General features: G+C 37.6%; 1 protein-coding gene across 1 annotated transcript in view; it reads left to right on the top strand.

Moving 5' to 3' along the window:
• ADGRG2 (adhesion G protein-coupled receptor G2) overlaps positions 1 to 18,685 on the top strand; it is a 55,685-nt gene that overhangs the window by 30,906 nt on the left and 6,094 nt on the right. The window contains exons 6-22 of the mRNA XM_063304688.1: positions 353 to 394; positions 1,298 to 1,354; positions 1,738 to 1,808; positions 2,208 to 2,275; positions 7,748 to 7,787; positions 7,927 to 7,961; positions 8,118 to 8,215; positions 9,301 to 9,370; positions 10,787 to 11,250; positions 12,141 to 12,327; positions 12,733 to 12,889; positions 14,548 to 14,691; positions 14,804 to 14,926; positions 15,711 to 15,756; positions 15,856 to 15,959; positions 16,361 to 16,485; positions 17,283 to 17,551. Coding sequence (XP_063160758.1) covers positions 353 to 394; positions 1,298 to 1,354; positions 1,738 to 1,808; positions 2,208 to 2,275; positions 7,748 to 7,787; positions 7,927 to 7,961; positions 8,118 to 8,215; positions 9,301 to 9,370; positions 10,787 to 11,250; positions 12,141 to 12,327; positions 12,733 to 12,889; positions 14,548 to 14,691; positions 14,804 to 14,926; positions 15,711 to 15,756; positions 15,856 to 15,959; positions 16,361 to 16,485; positions 17,283 to 17,551 — 2,100 coding nt within the window. The remainder of the gene's footprint in view (positions 1 to 352; positions 395 to 1,297; positions 1,355 to 1,737; positions 1,809 to 2,207; positions 2,276 to 7,747; positions 7,788 to 7,926; positions 7,962 to 8,117; positions 8,216 to 9,300; positions 9,371 to 10,786; positions 11,251 to 12,140; positions 12,328 to 12,732; positions 12,890 to 14,547; positions 14,692 to 14,803; positions 14,927 to 15,710; positions 15,757 to 15,855; positions 15,960 to 16,360; positions 16,486 to 17,282; positions 17,552 to 18,685) is intronic.

Here is an 18,685-nt window from a genome sequence, read left to right as displayed (position 1 = left end):
GTTCTCTTTCCAATACTGAAGAGTAATCTTTATTGATGATGAGCCCCGCTTGTTAAATCTACAATTCTTGATATAGTGATAAGTTCCACAGTTTTGTATACCTAAGGGTTGACCTTCCCAATGAAAATTCCTTAATACCTTGTCAATCTGATGAAATAGCTTAACTCCTACATTTTATTATTATTAACATGTTTATAATAATTAATTCCTCCATTAATATCTTTTAGTATATCTTTGTAATTTAGCATTTTGCCATTGAAAATCAATATTGCATGACAAAATATTTTTGTATAATTCCATAACTTTTCACTATAATTCATTAAAAATTATAACTTATTTCATTTTTCTTTAGAAACAACTAATATAATGGAACTTGGTTTTTCAAAAATAGATGGTATGATGATGATGATGATGATGATTATAATTATTGCAATGCTATCAGGCTCCTGTTTTAAAAATGTATGTTGTGATGTTGGTACAGTCTAGCTATTATTGACTGGCATAGAATCTACTTAGTTTGTACAGTAAGTACCACAAAGAATGTCACGAAACAGATAACATAAAAGTGCCTCAATTAAGGCACTTTTAGGATGCGTTGACTTCTACTGTAAATATTATTGTCAAACATTTTGACTAAACAGCATGTAGTTTATTATTACTTTGGAACAATACAGTTTTTACCTCTGTGCCTATTTATATTTTATTTCATTTTTATCTCATTAATTCATGGTATTTCCCACATGCTCCTATTACATTCTAAATTGCAATATTTCACTTGTCATCAGCAGATGGGCCCATAAATATTGACTTCCAGTGCCCATAAGGGCTTCTGCTAACTGAGGTTAATGCTTTTTGGTTATTAAAAGAAGCTGACTAGGGTATTAATCTTATTGTCCCATGTTATGAAGCATTCCCTGCTAACACTCAGTTTGAGCACATTTTGGCCAAAATTTACAAGCGTAACTAAAGCCCAGTTTTACCCCCAGCATGCTCATGTACAAATAAGAATCTTCAATATAAAGACTACTTTGTAAGCCAAGATACCATGATTTCCCCCCTCTGATTTCTGTTGCTATCATTTTTTGTGTAAGCAATTTCATTCTTTTGAGAAGATGCATTTAAAGGCTTAATGGAATATATTTAGTTGGATTTATAATATTGGACCTAACTCATTTTTAAAATAAAAAAATGCAATACTCATATTTTCATTCCATGCTAGGAGCTCTATTAAGTTAGGAAAAGTATACCAATTATATTAAAATACAAACTCCTTCTTTACTCTTGTTTTGCTTTGTAGGAGCAAACATTTTATCTAGCAATGTGTGTAAGTTATCAGATTTCTGTGAAGACTCAGGTGAGTGACTTTTCCTGTTTAACATTTTTACTTGATAGCAGATATTTTTATGGGATCCTATTGTGTTGTTTGGATTCATTTTTGTGTCAGAGTTAAAGATCCCTGTTGCCTTGCTTTCCTGCACAAAAAATGTAGAACGCAGGATATGGGCTCATGGGAGCTGGTTCTTATAACAACAGACCATCGTTTGTTTGTCATATACGAAACAAGGCCAAATACTATACAGAAGTATTTATCCTCAAACTTTCTTTCTATGCAAAGGACAGAATATCAGTGCATAATCACACAAGGAAGCTAAAGAATAGAAGAGAAAATATATGCTCTCTTATTTTTCTAAACCAAGCTCTTCCTAATGTGAAAGTTTTTTCTCCCTTCTTTTCCAGTTTTCTACATGGGCAATATGAAATTTCGAATTCATGAAAACAGCTCAGATACTTCATATAATCTAACAATAGTAAGAGTCATTATTATTGTTACTTTGTGATCAAACTTAAGTTTCATTCTTTGTATTATGGTTATTAATCATTGTCACGATCTTAATGTTACATGATTGAAAGAGTCACAGTTGACATTAGCTGTGCAGGCATAAAGTAAGTAATAAGTGGTAGAGAAAATAAACTTACCTCTACTTGGTCCCCTGGAATGGAATAATTGCTTTGCATTATAATTTATTCCTTTTGTAATTAAAGTTTTGTTAGCTTTTATTCACAGTACATGCTTTATTGCTATGATAGTAATTAATAATCTGAATCCTATCACAGGTCATATTATACTGCTATGCCCATCATGCTCTCTTTAATGCAGACAATATATAAGAATATAATGTATTTATTAGTTATTTGTTGTTTTTTAGAAATTTCCTGGCAATAACACTAATCAGTACCAATTAAAAGGTAATTCAACCATACTACCAGAAATAAAGTGAGTACTTTAGAAAAAACAGATCTTTCTTTCTTACCACTTTTGCATGCAAGTCATATTTCAAATACTTTTGTGTTTTAATATATTTGGCAGAAGAAATTGTTTTAAATCTACCACTTCAGATTATAATATATAATGTATTGTATCTATTTACATACTGACAGATTAATTTCCACAGCAAACCCTTACATGTCTATTCAGCAACAAGTCCTTAGTAGATACAGTATAAGATTACCACCCAAGTATGTTGGTTTCTTGCAGTGAAATCATCAGGGCTAATATGCAATGTTCAGTACAGTTATTCACCATACATTTATATGCATTTGGTTGGTTGGTTTGTTGCGCCTATTTACAAGCCATTGTGTAACGGTTGCCTCGTGTCCCAATAAGGCATGGACTCACTTAGATGGGGCTAAGGATTTCCGTTTATTGAGTACAGAGTGCATACGCGCAAAAAGACGGGAATGCGGGCGTGGTTGCGGGGTACCTCATAAATACCCGTGGTGCGGACCTTGCCCTCCTCCACCCCCCATTGTCCCACAAGCTGGATCCGGATCCTTGATGGGCGATCTTGAAGCGATACCGGCCTGTTGATGGGCGATCATGATGATCATCGCTGGTCTCCTCTGTCTTCTTCCCGTGTCTGGTGCAGGTGTGTCCCCCGGGGTAATGTGGAGATGTTTAGGCAATATGTTGATGGCTCCTCTGGTCCGGGCAAAGGTGTGCCTCCTTTGTCCTTGTGATTGCTTTAGTGTTTAAGTGTTTAAGGGATTAGGATTATTCCTTCCTCCTTCCTTCCCCCTTCCTGAGAGGCATGTTCCCCGTTGTGATGTATGGGTGCCTTGCAACGGGGAACATGACATACTGCCCCCCCAAAAAAACTTCAAGGTGCCAGTTTGTCAGGGTATGCTTCGTGGAAGTGTTTGACAAGCCTCTGTGCTGAGACGTCTCGAGCCTACACCCACTCAGGGTGGGGGAAATGTCTCCAGTGGACCAGGTACTGTAGGTTGCCCCTTAACCTTCTGGAGTCTAGTACCTCTTTGATTTTGAAATGTTGTTGTCCATCTATCATGATGGGCGGGGGTGGGGGGGCGGGTTCGTTGTGCCACTTTGAAGAGGTGACCGGTTTCAGTAGGGCACAATGGAATACTGGGTGTATGCGTTTCAAGTTGTGTGGCAATTCTAACTTGAAAGTTACCGGGTTGATTATCTCTATGATTGGGAACGGGCCAATGAATTTGGATGCCAGTTTCTTCGAGGGCTGCGGAGACTTAATGAACTTAGTGGAGAGGTAGACCCTATCTCCCACTTTGAAGTTTGGCTGCGCAGCCCTGTGGTTGTCCGGGAACTGCTTGTAGGTTGCTTGAGCTTCTGAGAGAGCCAGCTGGATGACAGGCCAAACCGTGGCTAGTTGCGCCGCCCAGTCATCTGGGGAACAAGGCGGGGTGTCTGGCTGTGGCAACTCCAGGATCGGGACAAAGTGTCTACCATATACCACCCTGAATGGGGTGTGACCCGTGCTCTGGTGCACTGCATTGTTGTATGCCACCTCAGCAAAGGGGAGCAAGTCTACCCAGTCGTCTTGCTGGTAATTTATAAATGAGCGTAGGAATTGCTCCAGGGTGGAGTTAAGAATCTCCGTAGAGCCATCCGTGTGGGGGTGCCAAGCAGTGGACAGTGCTTGCTTGGTTCCAATTAATTTCAAAAATGCCTTCCAGAATTTGGAAGTAAATTGTGTGCCCCTATCCGTCACCAAACGGGAGGGGGCGCCATGTAATTTGTAGATGTGATTTAGAAAGAGGCGTGCCAGCTGTTGCGTGGAGGGAATGGAGGCGCAGGGTACAAAATGTGCCTGTTTGGAGAAATAGTCTGTTACCACCCAGATGACCATTTTTCTCTGGCTGGGTGGCAAATCCACAATAAAGTCCATTGAGATTTCTTCCCAAGGGCGGGAGGGGCTTGCTACCGGCTGCAACAGTCCCTGGGGCTTTCCCACTTTTCATTTGGCCATGGCACACGTGGGGCAAGCAGCGACATATTCCTTTACATCCCTCCTAAGAGTGGGCCACCAGAATTGTCGCCTGACTAGATGCAGCGTTTTTACAAACCCGATGTCCTGATTACCAGGAAACACACTGAGACAATGACTTGGTCTCTAATATTTATTAGTAGTACTTAACAAGAATCCTAACAAACTGAGGAAGCGTGGGAAAACCCAGCCATATAACCCCCAAAGGTTAAGGCGGTCCCGATCTGTGTCTCTTTGAATGGCTGAACAGTTCCTCAGTGCTACGCATGCGCTTGACAGTCTGGGTGGGAGCCCCCTGCTCGCCATCCTTACTCATGACATCCGAAGTGCCCAGCCGTTTTGTCGTCATGTGAATGACTCAGAACCTCAGCTCGCAATTGCTCTGGCATGTACAAGTTATTCTGTTTCCAAGCCAGACTGTTTGTAACAGACACATTGTGTTGATTGGCTTGCAACCATGTATCTGTTGTGAGGGCTTGAGTGAATTGTTGTTGCAAGTTAGGTGAAATTGACATGCGTCTCCCTCCCTCTGCGGGTGGTTGTGCTGGGGTGCGCTGTGTTCTGTTTTGGCTGCGCGTGACGCCTTGGCAACCCAGCTGTGTGTTGGTCCACACCGTACCCACAATGTTGGATGCCCGACTGGCATCCTGGGGCCGCCTGGAGAGAGCGTCGGCTAAGAAGTTCTTCCTCCCTGGTATGAACTTTAACTTAAAATCAAAGCGGCTAAAAAACTGCGCCCAGCGAACTTGCTTGGGGCTTAGGCATTTTGGAGTGCTGAGTGCCTCTAGGTTTTTGTGGTCCGTCCAGACTTCGAAGGGGCAGGTGGCCCCTTCCAGGAGGTGTCTCCATGCCTCTAAGGCGGCTTTGACGGCGAAAGCCTCCTTTTCCCATATGTGCCATCTCCGTTCCATTTCAGAGAACTTGCGGGAGAGGTACGCGCAGGGCTTCAGCTGATCGTTTAAATCCTGCTGAAGCAGGAGTGCTCCAGTGGAAAAGTCGGAAGCATCGACTTGAACCACAAAAGGCTTGGTGGGGTCGGGGTGTTATAGCACTGGCTCTGCTGTAAAGAGGCTTTTGAGGTGATCAAAAGCCTTTTGACAGTCAGCAGTCCAGTTCAGGAGCGCTCCCGGGCTTCTTGACTTGCGCGTGTCTCCCAAGCCCTTTGTTCTGAGTAAGTTGGTTAGGGGCAACACAATCTCTGCCAGTCCCTGGATAAAACCCCTGTAGAAATTCGTAAATCCGAGGAAACTTTGTAGTTGCCTCCTCGTGCGTGGGCGCTGACATTGTTCACCAAATGGTACTTTTCTAATTTCTTTTGGAACCACTATGCCGTGTCCACACATTTAATTGCTGGTCCATATTCAGCCTTTAAAACCCTATCAGGTATCCTAGCCTACTTTTCCTGAATCATGGAAGGATGTTAGTTTTCCTAAATTTTGGCCTATTTTCCCTTTTTCCCCTGTTCCCTTTCAGCCCAGTAAATGGCTGAAATGATAAATGGGGGCAAAGTTCTTCCTTAAGTAATTCCTTTTTAAAATCTTATTTTTAAACAATGGCATGGAATTCTGGACTACATGTAAAGGTATTTCCTCTTTGCTTACAATATTGTAGTTAGCAATAAAAACAAAACAGTGCAATGGAATTCACTTTGAAACTAGTACACGTCTGGTTTAGGGATGGACCAATGTAGGAGATCTCAACTAATACTTGAGAAATGATCTCTTCTACTCTCATCAACAAAAGTTGGAGCCATTTGTCCTACAGTATCCACAATAGAAATTAGATGCTTTGGTTTTGCTTTCGACACAGACGAATATCCCTGCTCATACATGAATGATGTAAGGATAGTAAAATATGTAATTAACTATTTACATTGCATATTTGATTTTTCTAGCAATAATATTTGTTGACAATCATATGTTCCTTTCTCAAGCCAAGAGGGGCAATAATTTAAAAGCTCCTTGACAGAGCTCAGGTAATTCCAATAAGGTGCCACTGGTTAGACCAAACCTCCTGTCACCCCTTAGCCTCTCCAGCTGGGGAGTTCTTAGCTTTTGTACCCAGGACTTCTGCCTTTAGCCCAGCACTAGGAAAACTAGGCAGAAAGATCTCTGGATTTAATTGCCCATAGCATAGAATTATAGGACTCAACAAACTTTGTATCAATCCTGAAACACAAGATGTAGCAGTCTTCTGTTATTATGGTAATGAGTTTTTAGTTTTATGGTAATGAGAAATTCCCATATTAAAACAAGCCAATTTTCTACATTTAAAAATGAATTTATTGGAACAAGTGAAATATAGCATAAGTGAGGGAAGGCAATAACCACACATGGAGATTTCCAAATAAATCTTTACTAAAGTAATTAAAGTAGGTACTTATTAATTACTTATACAAGATCTTGAGTTTCAGCACAGGTTTGGGGTTCATTATAGTGGGAGATAGATGATCTTTGTCTCCAGATTTTGGATATTCAGAGGCTGGTCATTTCTCCTTGTTCCTCTTACCAGCATCTCCTCCATTTCTCTTTCTGAATCCTATCTTTCGTTTTGTAGAAAATGGAGATAATTGAAAGCCAGCCTCACTGGGAAAACTGACTGTTGCTTTGTCCAATCAAGAAGTATCTAGCAACTAATGACCCTTGGTGAACTATAAATGCACAGTCTACTTCCCACCTTTTGTGCTATTGTATAAATGGGATTACACAGGAGAGACATTTTAAGGAAATAAAAGCTGATTTCCATCTATTAAGCCCTCTTAGCATGTGATCAATTTATCAGATGCGTTAGGATATAGTATTGTAGCATGCCAAAATGAATGTGTGTCCCAATCCCCAATAAATATAAATATATACTGTATTTTTATTATATTTTATATAATCAAATGTGCATACTTTTTTGGTTTCAGGGCTCATAGGTCTTGTAGAATGTGTTGGAATGCAGATAGGGGAGAAGAAGAGTGTGGCCAAAGCTAAAAGGGCAAGTCTGGAGTGAAATGATAGTGTGTCTCCACTGTTTAGCCACCATCTGACTATAGATTGCAATAAACAATCAAGGGGCTTCCTTGAGAAATCTTATATGGCATTAGGGGCACAAGATTTTGCCCTCAGGTTATAGAATGATATACATCTTAATGTTTACAAATATTGATAGGGTTTAATTTAAAATTTTGCAAGTTATTTTCTTACAATATATATAAACACAATTATGCTAATTGAAATTAGTATTCTGCAAATGGTACTTCACTTGCCCAGTGAGTTTTTTCCAGCCCCAGTACAGTTCCTGGCTGTGGAAACTGGGGGGATTCCTACAATTGGATGGGATGTGAGGGTGGTAGGATTGCTTGTTCAGAGGAATTGGTGAAACTTAATTGGCTTAGATCCTGTTTGCTAGTGAAAATGAAACCTGGAACTTCTGATCAAGCAACTAAAAATGTCTTTTAGTATTTCAGATTTCAATAAAACACTTCAGAAACTAAGTCAGGTAAGTAACATATAACATATAACATATTACTATAATTATATGTATAGGTGTAAATACAGTACATATCTTTTTGTATTACAGAATGCATATCTTAGTGGGACCAAGTAATTCATTTTCATTTTATTTTGTTCTCTTACAGTCATCTCACATGCAGTGTAGTGAAATAAATCAGAGGTTTGTTATTCTAAAATTATTATATTGTTGCATTATTTGTATTAAGAATAATACAGATTTATTCTGCTTCTGACTTTTAATCAGAAGCAGTATACTAATAGTTTCACTGCTTTAAAAAAAAATCCTAAGAATCACATACTTTTTTTGTCATTGCAGTTTATTCAACTGTGTTTTTATAATAAAACTGGAGAAACAAATGAATATAAGCAACCTGTTACAAGATTTAGAAGAAAAAGCAGAAATGAATCTAATTGGTAAGAAGATGTGAATATAGGTTTGCTGTAAAGCTACTTGATAACAATGACTGCATATTTTATCTGTCACAATCCTTGAAATTGAGATGATGAAAAACGTTATCAGAAGACTCCCAACCCAGGATTTTAATTTCAAGCTTGCATATCAGATAGTTTTTGAGTTCCTAGTTATGAAAAATATTTAAAATATAAAAGCCATTGTCGCCTTGTATGTCAAATTGTACAAATAGGTACTTTTGGTGGTGTTTAGTAGGTCTGTATAAGCCATTCATCAAAGCACAGCCCCTTTGGGCAAAGCTACCCAGCTGTTTTGAGGAGTTTTAAGTAGCTGGGGCAAGCCTTCAAATGGCTGTAATTTCTCATGCCTGCAAGGAGTGGATCCAGAGGGGTGCTTTGTTTGTTGAATGATTTGCACAGGGCCTACTTTTTAGTGGGAAATTTGCTTTATTCAGGCATGACACCAATTGATATATTCACTCTTTGAACTCTCCTGGTAACAGAGATAACCCCATTGTCCATTGACACCATTTGAATGATGTCAGATTCTGAAGACACCTGCAGGTTCAGTACAGATGTCAGCAGGATAAAGGTCTTCATGTGTACTGCTATACGCTTAAGGTATAAGAGCCCTGAGTCAAATGGAAGACAGCCCACCAACTGCTGAAGGCTTTCCTCTTGCAAACTTATGCATTAAACATGTGGATTGGATGTCTACATGACGTTGACATCATTTGATTCATATCTGTGAAGGCAAAGTTTATCATGAGTACTGATAGAACAGTGGGCACAGTAAATAACAGTGGAGTAATGATAATTGCATACAGCAGATATCACAAGCTAATGCGCAGTGAAGGCTAATCACAGTAGCTGTTAGATATTAGATGATATTACAACTATACAGTTCTAAATGATGTATTTCATTGTGAAGTTCCATGAAATTGTGACTGCATAATGATCCTATGTAGGACTAATGCTTTATAGGACAAACAAAAATCAGTTCCATCAAAGAATTTAACAGCCTTCACAATAATCTACTAATTAATATGAATATGATATGTGCATATAATAGTCTTTGTTGTTTATAGAATCATGCTGCTGTTCATCCATGCAACGTTTCTCTTGTCCAACTGCCAAAGAGTTGCAGCATCTTCAGTGGTAAGTGAAGATTAACTTAGAAAGTTTGGAGTGTACTTGTTATGCTGCTTATTTGGTTGCACCATAATTCTCAGCATTGAGAAGGGGAAAATAGAAAAGGGAGCATAAAGGTGAGATAATTTCTTCTCCAATAGCCAATCCTATGTAACTGCTATTCTAAAACAAAATCAAGCATCTAATAGCCAATTGCATATTTAACATAATTTTGAAAGTGCGTATGAGAGGAATTAGTATGATGACAGAATATTTTGCAAGTCCTAATAGTTTACAATACGGTATTTTACCAATCTGAATCCTTGGTCACTTAGAATGAAAGTCCTAGAAGAAATTTAAAAATCTTCAAACTACATTAGGCTTGCAAAACACAATAGGAACAATCAAATAAAAGGGGAATCCTTGTTAGGATGGATGCTTTTCTTTTCCGGTTTGCTTGGAACATATACCTAAATTGACTTGAAAGCAATGTATCACTCCAGAGCATATGTGAGAGAGGAAAGTCTGAGCATGTTTCCTGTATCACCTCCTGCATAGCGCAGAAAAAAAATGCAGTATGAGGAGGGGATATGGATGGCAAACTCAGACTTTCTGTGTTTCATAATAACCTTATATGATACCGCCTGTTTCAAGATCCATCTCTAAGGTCTGGGGAAGGGTTATACAGGTAGTCCTTACTTAATGATGGTAATTGGGTCTGGAATTTCCATCACTAAGCTATGAGGTTGTAAAGTGTGACATCATGTGACTGTTGCACCTAGCAACGGCAGTTCCTGCAGTCCCTGGTTACCATCGTTGAGTGAATCACCACAGGTTAAGCAAGGACCTCACACGATCATGACTTCCAATTTCCTCCCAGCTTCCCAATTGACTTTGCTTGTGGGAAGCCAGCAGGAAAGGTTGCAAATCATGATCACATGATTGCAGGATGCTGTGATGGTCAGAAATCTGGACCGGTTGCCAAGCACCTGGATTACAATCATGTTGTAAATTTGAATGGTCACTGAACAAGTGGTCATTAACCCAGGACCAACTGTATCCAAATACTGTGAATATGCTTAATCTGAATGTGATTTGACCTTTAGTGAACAAACCCCTTAACATGAGAGTTATTAGTGATTAAATATAGTAAAGAATGCTAATGGAGGCATGCAAAAATAGGCTCTTAGATTACTTTAATCATAAACATACTATTTTTTATTAATTTTGGAAGGCTATCCAACTCCATAAGACTCTGTGCAGCATACAATAAAAACAGTAAAAATAATAAAAGCATAAAAGAACAATGTATGTCCAGATATAATCATTACTGTTGTTATTTAGAGAGATGGGGCAGATAAAGATTTGAATTTTTCTGTATCCTTTTCAAATTACAAGCTGCTGTTAAACCAACCCTGATAATATCTTCTGTTTTTCTTATAGTGATATTCACAGACCGGTTGCCTGCACTGGCAGTAGTACTCCTGACTCTCCAGTTTCATCCATAGGTCCTTCCCCTGTTACAGTGCAGCACGAAACCTCTTTCTCTGAATCAACAATGGTTTCACCACCTCCTTTCACTGAGCCTGCAACAGTAGAGACTTCTACTGTATATGCAACTCAGAATCCTTTCACTGAGCAAAACACAGTGCTTTCTTCTGTATCTCTTACAAAGTCAACCAAAACATTTGTTCCTTCAACTTTATTGGAAACAATTAATTCAGACTTTACAACATCATCTACCCAACCTACTACTACTTTTCCGGAAGTCAATCCCACAACATCTACTATCTCTCATGCTACAGTTCTTACTCAACATACAACATCAGTTTCTTCGACCATCATGTCCACGTCTTCTTCTGTGATCTGCACTAATGACTTTGGAGGACCAAGTAAAATAAGCACAGGTAACTGTCATGACCCTGATATATGCATGTAGTTTGATGGGTATGTGGAAATATTAGGAGTGTGCATGCTTCAAAAATGAAGTGAAAGTGCTTTTGATTTCACACAAGCACAATTCTCTGCTATTCAGAAAAGCAGGCCAAGTTTTTTCAAGCTTCCTGAAAAGCCTTAGGTAGCGGCATCTTTTTTTAAGGCTCATGTCAAGTTGCTTTAATGAATGCTAGGGAGATGCTCTGCTTGTGTAAGGTCTGAAACACTTCTTCCAAATTATTTTTGGAGCATGTGCCACCCTAACTGATATGCAGACTTAATCCACATAAATATCTACAATCATAACACCATAGCTGATGAGAACATTTGCTTGATAAAATTGTTGATCACCGTTGTCTGACAGAATTCCTAATCTTATCTCCATCAAGGGAAGAAGTGGGGCAACGTTGTCCAAGTGTGCTGTCATTAGCTATACACTCACTTTAGAGAAAGCATCAATTGCTGATTTCAGCAGAAGCAGCAGTTCACTGAACCATCTTCATTCTGCTTAAAGGAGGCCTCCAAGTTAGAATGGATGTTATCTTTTCTCCTCTGTTTCTGTCCTCCATCCAGTGGTGATTTATTCATTGAACTGACTTTGGCTGCCACTGCACTCATGCCACAAAAGATACGTGTGAATCAGGTTCTACTGTGAATCAAATGAATGTATTCAAAGGGCTGCATAAATAAAGCAAAACATCTGTAACACTTTGGCATGGGCAAAATACCATTACACAGCTTCATATTTTTTTTTACTCAAATAATGAAGCAAAAAAGCCAAAATATTCATGGAATACTTCATTTTCTCAATTTCTAGTCTTATGTTTAAAAATGTTGCTTTTTCCCTCTCTATCTTTTGCAGAACAAATCTATCATAATTCAGGCATTACCAATAGTACTGATGCCTCCAGTGTCGAAAACATTGTTTCTGAGCTTGAAGGCTACTTAGCTGCAGAAACAATAGCACCATCTCTTGGACAGTCAATTCTAGAAAGGGTTAGTTTTCTTCTAAGCATGCCCCAATCACAAATATATCCAATGTCTAAAAGGTATGTCTCATTAACGTAACGAACATTTTGTGCTGCTTATTCAAATAGAGTTTATCTGTTCTGCATGCTTTTAGTACTGCTGTGTTTTATATTTCATATTTCTGTATACAATCATTTTGTTGAAATGAACATTTTATGTTTACAGATGATCTATGGTTCTTTTTAAAACATTCAAAATGTAATTTTTCATTGTAGGTTTCTAAATATATTTCACATCAACCTCTTAAGATAGTGTAGGTGAAAAATACTGCTTTTTCTCAAGAAATTTAACTTCTTGTAGTAATAATTTTTATCAACATTTGTACTTTAATGTAATTCAGCTGAAGCTAGTTTTCATGAAGTTGTTATGGTTTTTTTAAACTGATGAAAAACACAAAAGTAATGATCTATATGTTACCTCAATAGAATAATAAAAATAGTGGATATGATTGGATTAAAAGTGAACTTCTCAACAAAATCCATTAATTTTACCACTCCTACTTTGGCTCTGGCTGTCCTGAAAGTCAACAGTAACTCTTTTAGCAAAGTTTCTTTTGCTGTTCAACATTCTTCAGACCTTGAGGTAAGCCATATTTTTTTCATTTTTTATTTCTCTTAGGTTTTCAGTAAAACTCTTTAAGATATAAATTTGAGTATAGAATTTGTTAGTAGATCCAAAGTCCAAAAGCTAAAGATGTACAAAAAGAGCAGATAAATATAAGACTGTGTGATGGTTGCCTTATTCTAATAAAACACCGACTCACCAGCCAGGGCTAAGGATATCTGGTTTATTAGGAATAAAATGCAGACACAGAGAAAGACGGGAATGAGCACATGGCGCGCGAGGTAGCCGGTAAATACCCAAGGTGCGGACCTGATCCTTCCCCACCCCCCATTGTCCCGAAGTCTTGCCCGACGGTGAACCCGGAGTCTCAATGGGCGATCGGGGCGATTCTGGAGTCTCAATGGGCGATCAGGGGGATTAGCGCTGATTGCCTTTGTCCTCTTCCTGTGTCCGGAGCAGGTGTCCCCCCCCGTGGTAATGCAGAGATGTCAGGGAGATAGGATGATGGCTTCCCGGGTCAGGGCAAAGGTATGCCCCTTTGTCCTTTATTTGTTTTTGTCTTTCAGTGCTTATAGGATTAGCACTGATTCTTTCCTTCCCCTTCCCCTTCATCGGAAAGGCATGTTCCCTGTTGTGATGTATGTATACATCGCAACGGGGGACATGACAGACTGGTTTAGATGTAGCTCTGGGCAATATTTTTATTTGATTAAACACATGTTTTATGCAAGTCTCCTCAGGAACAAACCCCACTGAATTAAGTTGGCTTTTTAAAAAATTAAATGAGGTATAGGATCAGCTTTTGAAATGCACTGTATAATCTGATGCAAGTGGGTATAATTGATTCTTTTATTGTGCATGCATCCTATGCTTAGCCAGCCCCAGCTGTTTTTTTTTTTTCAAAGAATGTAATAATGGTGCCCTTTTTGTCTTCTGTGAAGAATGGCAGTAAGATAAAGTCATAACATGTAAATCTTTGAAATTTGAAAAACCTAGATATGTTTTAATCATTACCAGGAAGGAAGTGGAGAAAAAAACGTAGTTAATCATGTTGCAAAAGGAAACTACAGGTGGTCCTCACTTAGCAACCATTCATTTAGTGATGGTTCAGACTTACACTGGTGCTGAAAAAACAGACTTATGACCAGTGTTCACACTTAAGACCGTCACAGTGTCCCCATGGTCACATGATCACAATTTGGGTGCATAGCAACCGGTTTGCATTTATGACCATCGCAGCATCCCATGGTCACATGAACGCCATTTTCGACTTTCCCAGTCGGTTTCTGGGAAGCAAAATCAGTGGGGAACTGTGTGATTCGCATAATGACCACATGGTTCACTTAATGCCCACAGTGATTTGCTTAACAACTGCAGCAAAAAAGGTTGTAAAATTGGGTTGGGTTCACTTAATGACTGCTTCACTTTGCAACCAAAATTCTGGTCTCAACTGTGGTCTTTAAGCAAGGACTACCTGTATAGATGTTTCATTATGAACTGAAGTAGGGCTTTAACCTAGGTAATGTGAATGATATTATGTCTTGTTTATTTATTAACTTTCTGTGAGCTAAACTGAAAGGGCTTGAAGAGATAATTGGTTATGTAGCTCAAAGTGTATGGATTCGTTATCTGTTTATTTTTTGGAAACAATTTTATTTGTCTTTTTTTTAAAAAAGCCTACTCTTGGAACTGAAGCACCATTAAAGAATATTGGAGCCATTACACTTCCATCCTCAATAATGGCAGACTTGTCACCTCAAGATAAGCATATAGCTTCTAGAATTACATTCAACTTTTTTAAAAAAACAACTCTATTCCAGGTATTTTTATAGTTTGAAAACATGTATGAAATTTTTAAATGCAATCTATTGTTTCTAGCAATCAACATTATTACAATTAATTAATAAGAATATATGTGGCTGCATTTCACAGGATCCTGCACTGAAAAATTTATCTTTGTTCAGCTATGTTATATCGTCAAGTATTGCTAACCTTTCAGTCAGCAACTTGAAGACAAATGTGACTGTCATGCTACAAAATATCAGGCCTAATCAGGTAGCAATTCACACTCTATAATCATATTTTATTTTCTTATGCTCCATTTCAGAAGTTAATCATTTTAACTACCTGAATGTTTAGATATTCTTATTAATCTATCTGAATAATCTTAATTTTGTGTATAATTTTACCTCCTAATTATGTTGTCATTCAGGCATATCAGTAGGTGATACTTTTGAACTGAGGCTGCATATCCATATCCATATTTATATTAATAATAAAAAGCTCCATTTCCTCTATTTTTTCTTTGCATTACTAAGTAGAGATTTTACGAGCAATCTTGTGTAGGCTGCAAAAGCTGCTTGATGCTTTGCATATTTTGACAAGTATGTACGAGACCATTTTCACCATCTTGGACTCTATTTTATATTTTACCTTTTAATATTTGTATGTATTTATATTCTACTGTTTCAGTGATATTTTAAACTTTTATCTTTTATTGTTTGTAAATTGCCCAGAGTTGTTACATACGAGATGGGCGGTAAAGAAATATGATAAATAAATAAATAAGTGACCAGAACATTCCAACACACTCAGCTCCTCATGATTTGTTTTTAGTACTTTCCGTTTGTAAAAAATAGGAATAAACTAGGCTTCTGGTTCAGATGACTCACTAAGCAAACTCTACAGGGAGTTTGTTTTACAACTCCTTGCAGCCCTACGGGAGCCGTCCAGCACGATGGAGGTGCCTACATCTAAGTAAACAAGTGCTGCTTCTTTTTAATACAGTATATGGATCGTGAGGTATGTAGCTAAGCTTATTTTTTTCTGTTCCAAACAGGAGAATTTGACCGTTCAATGTGCCTTCTGGGATCTCAGTAAAAATGGTACAGTTTCACAATCATGTGATTTTATTTATGTTAACTGTGCTAGTTAAAAACTATATTGCTTACAATTTGGTAATGGAAGCATTTAATATTTGGCAGGTGGCCAAGGCAGTTGGAACTCTGAAGGCTGTGTGGTTAAAGAAAGAACGACGAATGAAACCATCTGTAGCTGCAACCACCTGACAAGTTTTGGCGTATTACTGGTAATGCTTATCCTATCTGAGCAAAAGCTCCATAGAAGCTTGGTGTGTCCCTCAGCTTTTCACACGGGGCTGTAATGTGGGATGGAAGGGGAGAAAAAGCAACTTACTTCAATGTTAACAGGGTACCAAGCATAATACAGATTCAAAATATGAAACTTCTGTATTCACGAATAGGAGGCAGGTAGGCAGAGGGAATGATTCAGATTTATATGTAAGTGTGTGTGTGTGTGTGTGTCCAATTTGTATATTTCATATTTGTGACTTTGGGCAGCTCACATAATTAATAGTTACACAAACATACAATATGTGTATAGCTGTGTATACTGACAAATTGTCCTAAATGTAAACAACTAGAATTTATTTCGTTTTTAATTTTTAACAATATTTCTGTTTCTTTTTAGGATTTATCAAGAAACAGCACTATACCTCCAGTTCAAGTGCTAATTCTAACTTTCATCACCTATGTAGGTTGTGGACTTTCAGCTATTTTTCTTTCTGTGACTCTTGTTACCTATATTGCATTTGAGTAAGTACTTGGCTATGCTAAACTATATACTAGCAATTTGTTGTAGCTTGAATAATGGATACAGATATCAGCAAACAGAAGGACATCTTTATGACATTGGAAGACATCTTTGTTCAGCCTGAGAATTTTTATAAAGAACATCTGAAAAGTAAAAGAAGTCTAGATTACAGCACAATTTTATTTAGCCAGGAAGTCAAATGTAGAAATGGAGAAATAAAAAGCAGTATGTCAAATAATACAGACATTAGTTTAATAATAAAAATATATCAACATATCCTAAAATTTTTGATTCCAGTGATACAAATGAAGGGAGTGGCTTGCACAGATTTCTATTTCACAGATTTCACATGGTTCTATTCAAGGTTTTCCTCACCTGATAACTTTTCACCTGGAAAAAACTGTCCTTGGTTTCTTTATTCTTTCTGGTTTCTCTCTGCATTTCAGTAGCAAAATATTACAGAGATTTGCTGCTTCTGCAATTTTCAAGTAATAGTATTTTGCTACTTAAAATAAGCAATTAAAATTTTATAATTTAGTGGCTTGGAAATATTACAAAAAACATCTGTACAGCTTCACAGGCAAATAAAAAAATAACTGTAATGTAGAAAGTTGTAATTTCAGCTAGGAATTGCAAAGATTCTCATGCTCCTGTGGTCTTTAAACAGCTTTTGAGAAATGCTACAATTTTTGTTTCAGAGATTGAAGCAAATATAAAAATTGCCTGCATCGTATTGTATATTATTAAATGCATCAAAAAAAGGTGTCAGCTTACATATTTCATTTATTTGGGTTTATAGGAAAATCCGAAGAGATTATCCATCTAAAATTCTTATCCAGCTATGCATTGCTCTGCTTCTTCTGAACCTGGTTTTCCTCCTGGATTCCTGGATTGCTCTGTATGAGATCCAGGGACTGTGCATTTCAGTTGCTGCATTTCTTCATTATTTCCTTTTGGTTTCTTTTACCTGGATGGGCCTTGAAGCCTTTCACATGTATCTTGCCCTTGTGAAAGTATTCAATACGTATATTAGGAAATATATTCTAAAGTTCTGCATTATTGGCTGGGGTATGTATATATCTTTTTCTGAATTTACGTTTGTAAAGACTATATAATTTATTTTTTTCAGTGGCTAAAGGACTACCAATATGGGCTGTTAAGTTTTATGAAGACTAGCTTCAACCCCATGGATTTCATTGGGTCTCTTTTATGCATGACTATATTGTGTGGTGTAGGTTTGATCACGACTAAGATTTACAAAAACATTTACCTTTGAGACACACTATTAACCTTTGCAAGTCACTCTCCCTCTCAGCTTATTTTATCACACAATGCAAGGTTAAGAAAATACATGTTTTTAATATTTAACAGCTTATAACATTGTTATAAGTTAAACACCTTATATAGAAACTCTTATGCTATTTCTTACACTATTTTACTTTGAGAAAGCTAAATTTGTATCCTTTTAATTTGTACTAGGTGAATTAAGTGAACATTCATATTAGCTTCCCTTACATTTTTGAGTCCTTAGATCTTACTTGCTTGCAACTTGTGCTTCACTGTTACATTTATGGGTATTACTTCTAGGTAGGGGAGATTTGTAGGAGAGAATTAACACAGCAAGCTACTGGAAGGGTTCTCTGCCCTGGACAGCAGTCACTTGGGGTGTCCAGCAGATAAGTCTGCTGTTAATAGACACCAATCTAGAATTCTTAAAAGGAAGTTCTTTTTTTTTTTAATACTCAAAAGGAAGTTTTTAATTAGTACCTAAATATGATTCAAATGGAGGAGTATTTGTATATTGCTAGCTAGTACACACTCTTGGAAAAAGAACCATATAAGTGACAGCTACAATAATCTTATTGTAGATTTCAAAACATTATCCTACCAATAAAACATTCCAGGTTTATAAGCTAGGTTGAGATAATGCAAATGAAATGCTCTGAACTTTTGAAACATAATTATATGCAACCGGTTGCAACCAGGAAAACTGAAAACTCTACTTTCTGAATTTCCCACCATTACAGTTCCCTGTTTCACCTGCAAAATCTACTTTGACAGAACCTCTGAAACAGTATAGAATGGGGCATAATTTGCTGCTACAGGATGGGAAAATCTTTTCTGTGCCTTGAAAATCTCACTGCCAGCTCTTAAATCGTTTATTTATTTATGTATTCATTCATTCAAATATATTGTAGCCAT

The sequence above is a fragment of the Candoia aspera genome, chromosome 5 (assembly GCF_035149785.1).
Source record: "Candoia aspera isolate rCanAsp1 chromosome 5, rCanAsp1.hap2, whole genome shotgun sequence".
Lineage (NCBI taxonomy): Eukaryota > Metazoa > Chordata > Lepidosauria > Squamata > Boidae > Candoia > Candoia aspera.
This window is presented reverse-complemented; position numbering and strand designations above follow the sequence as displayed.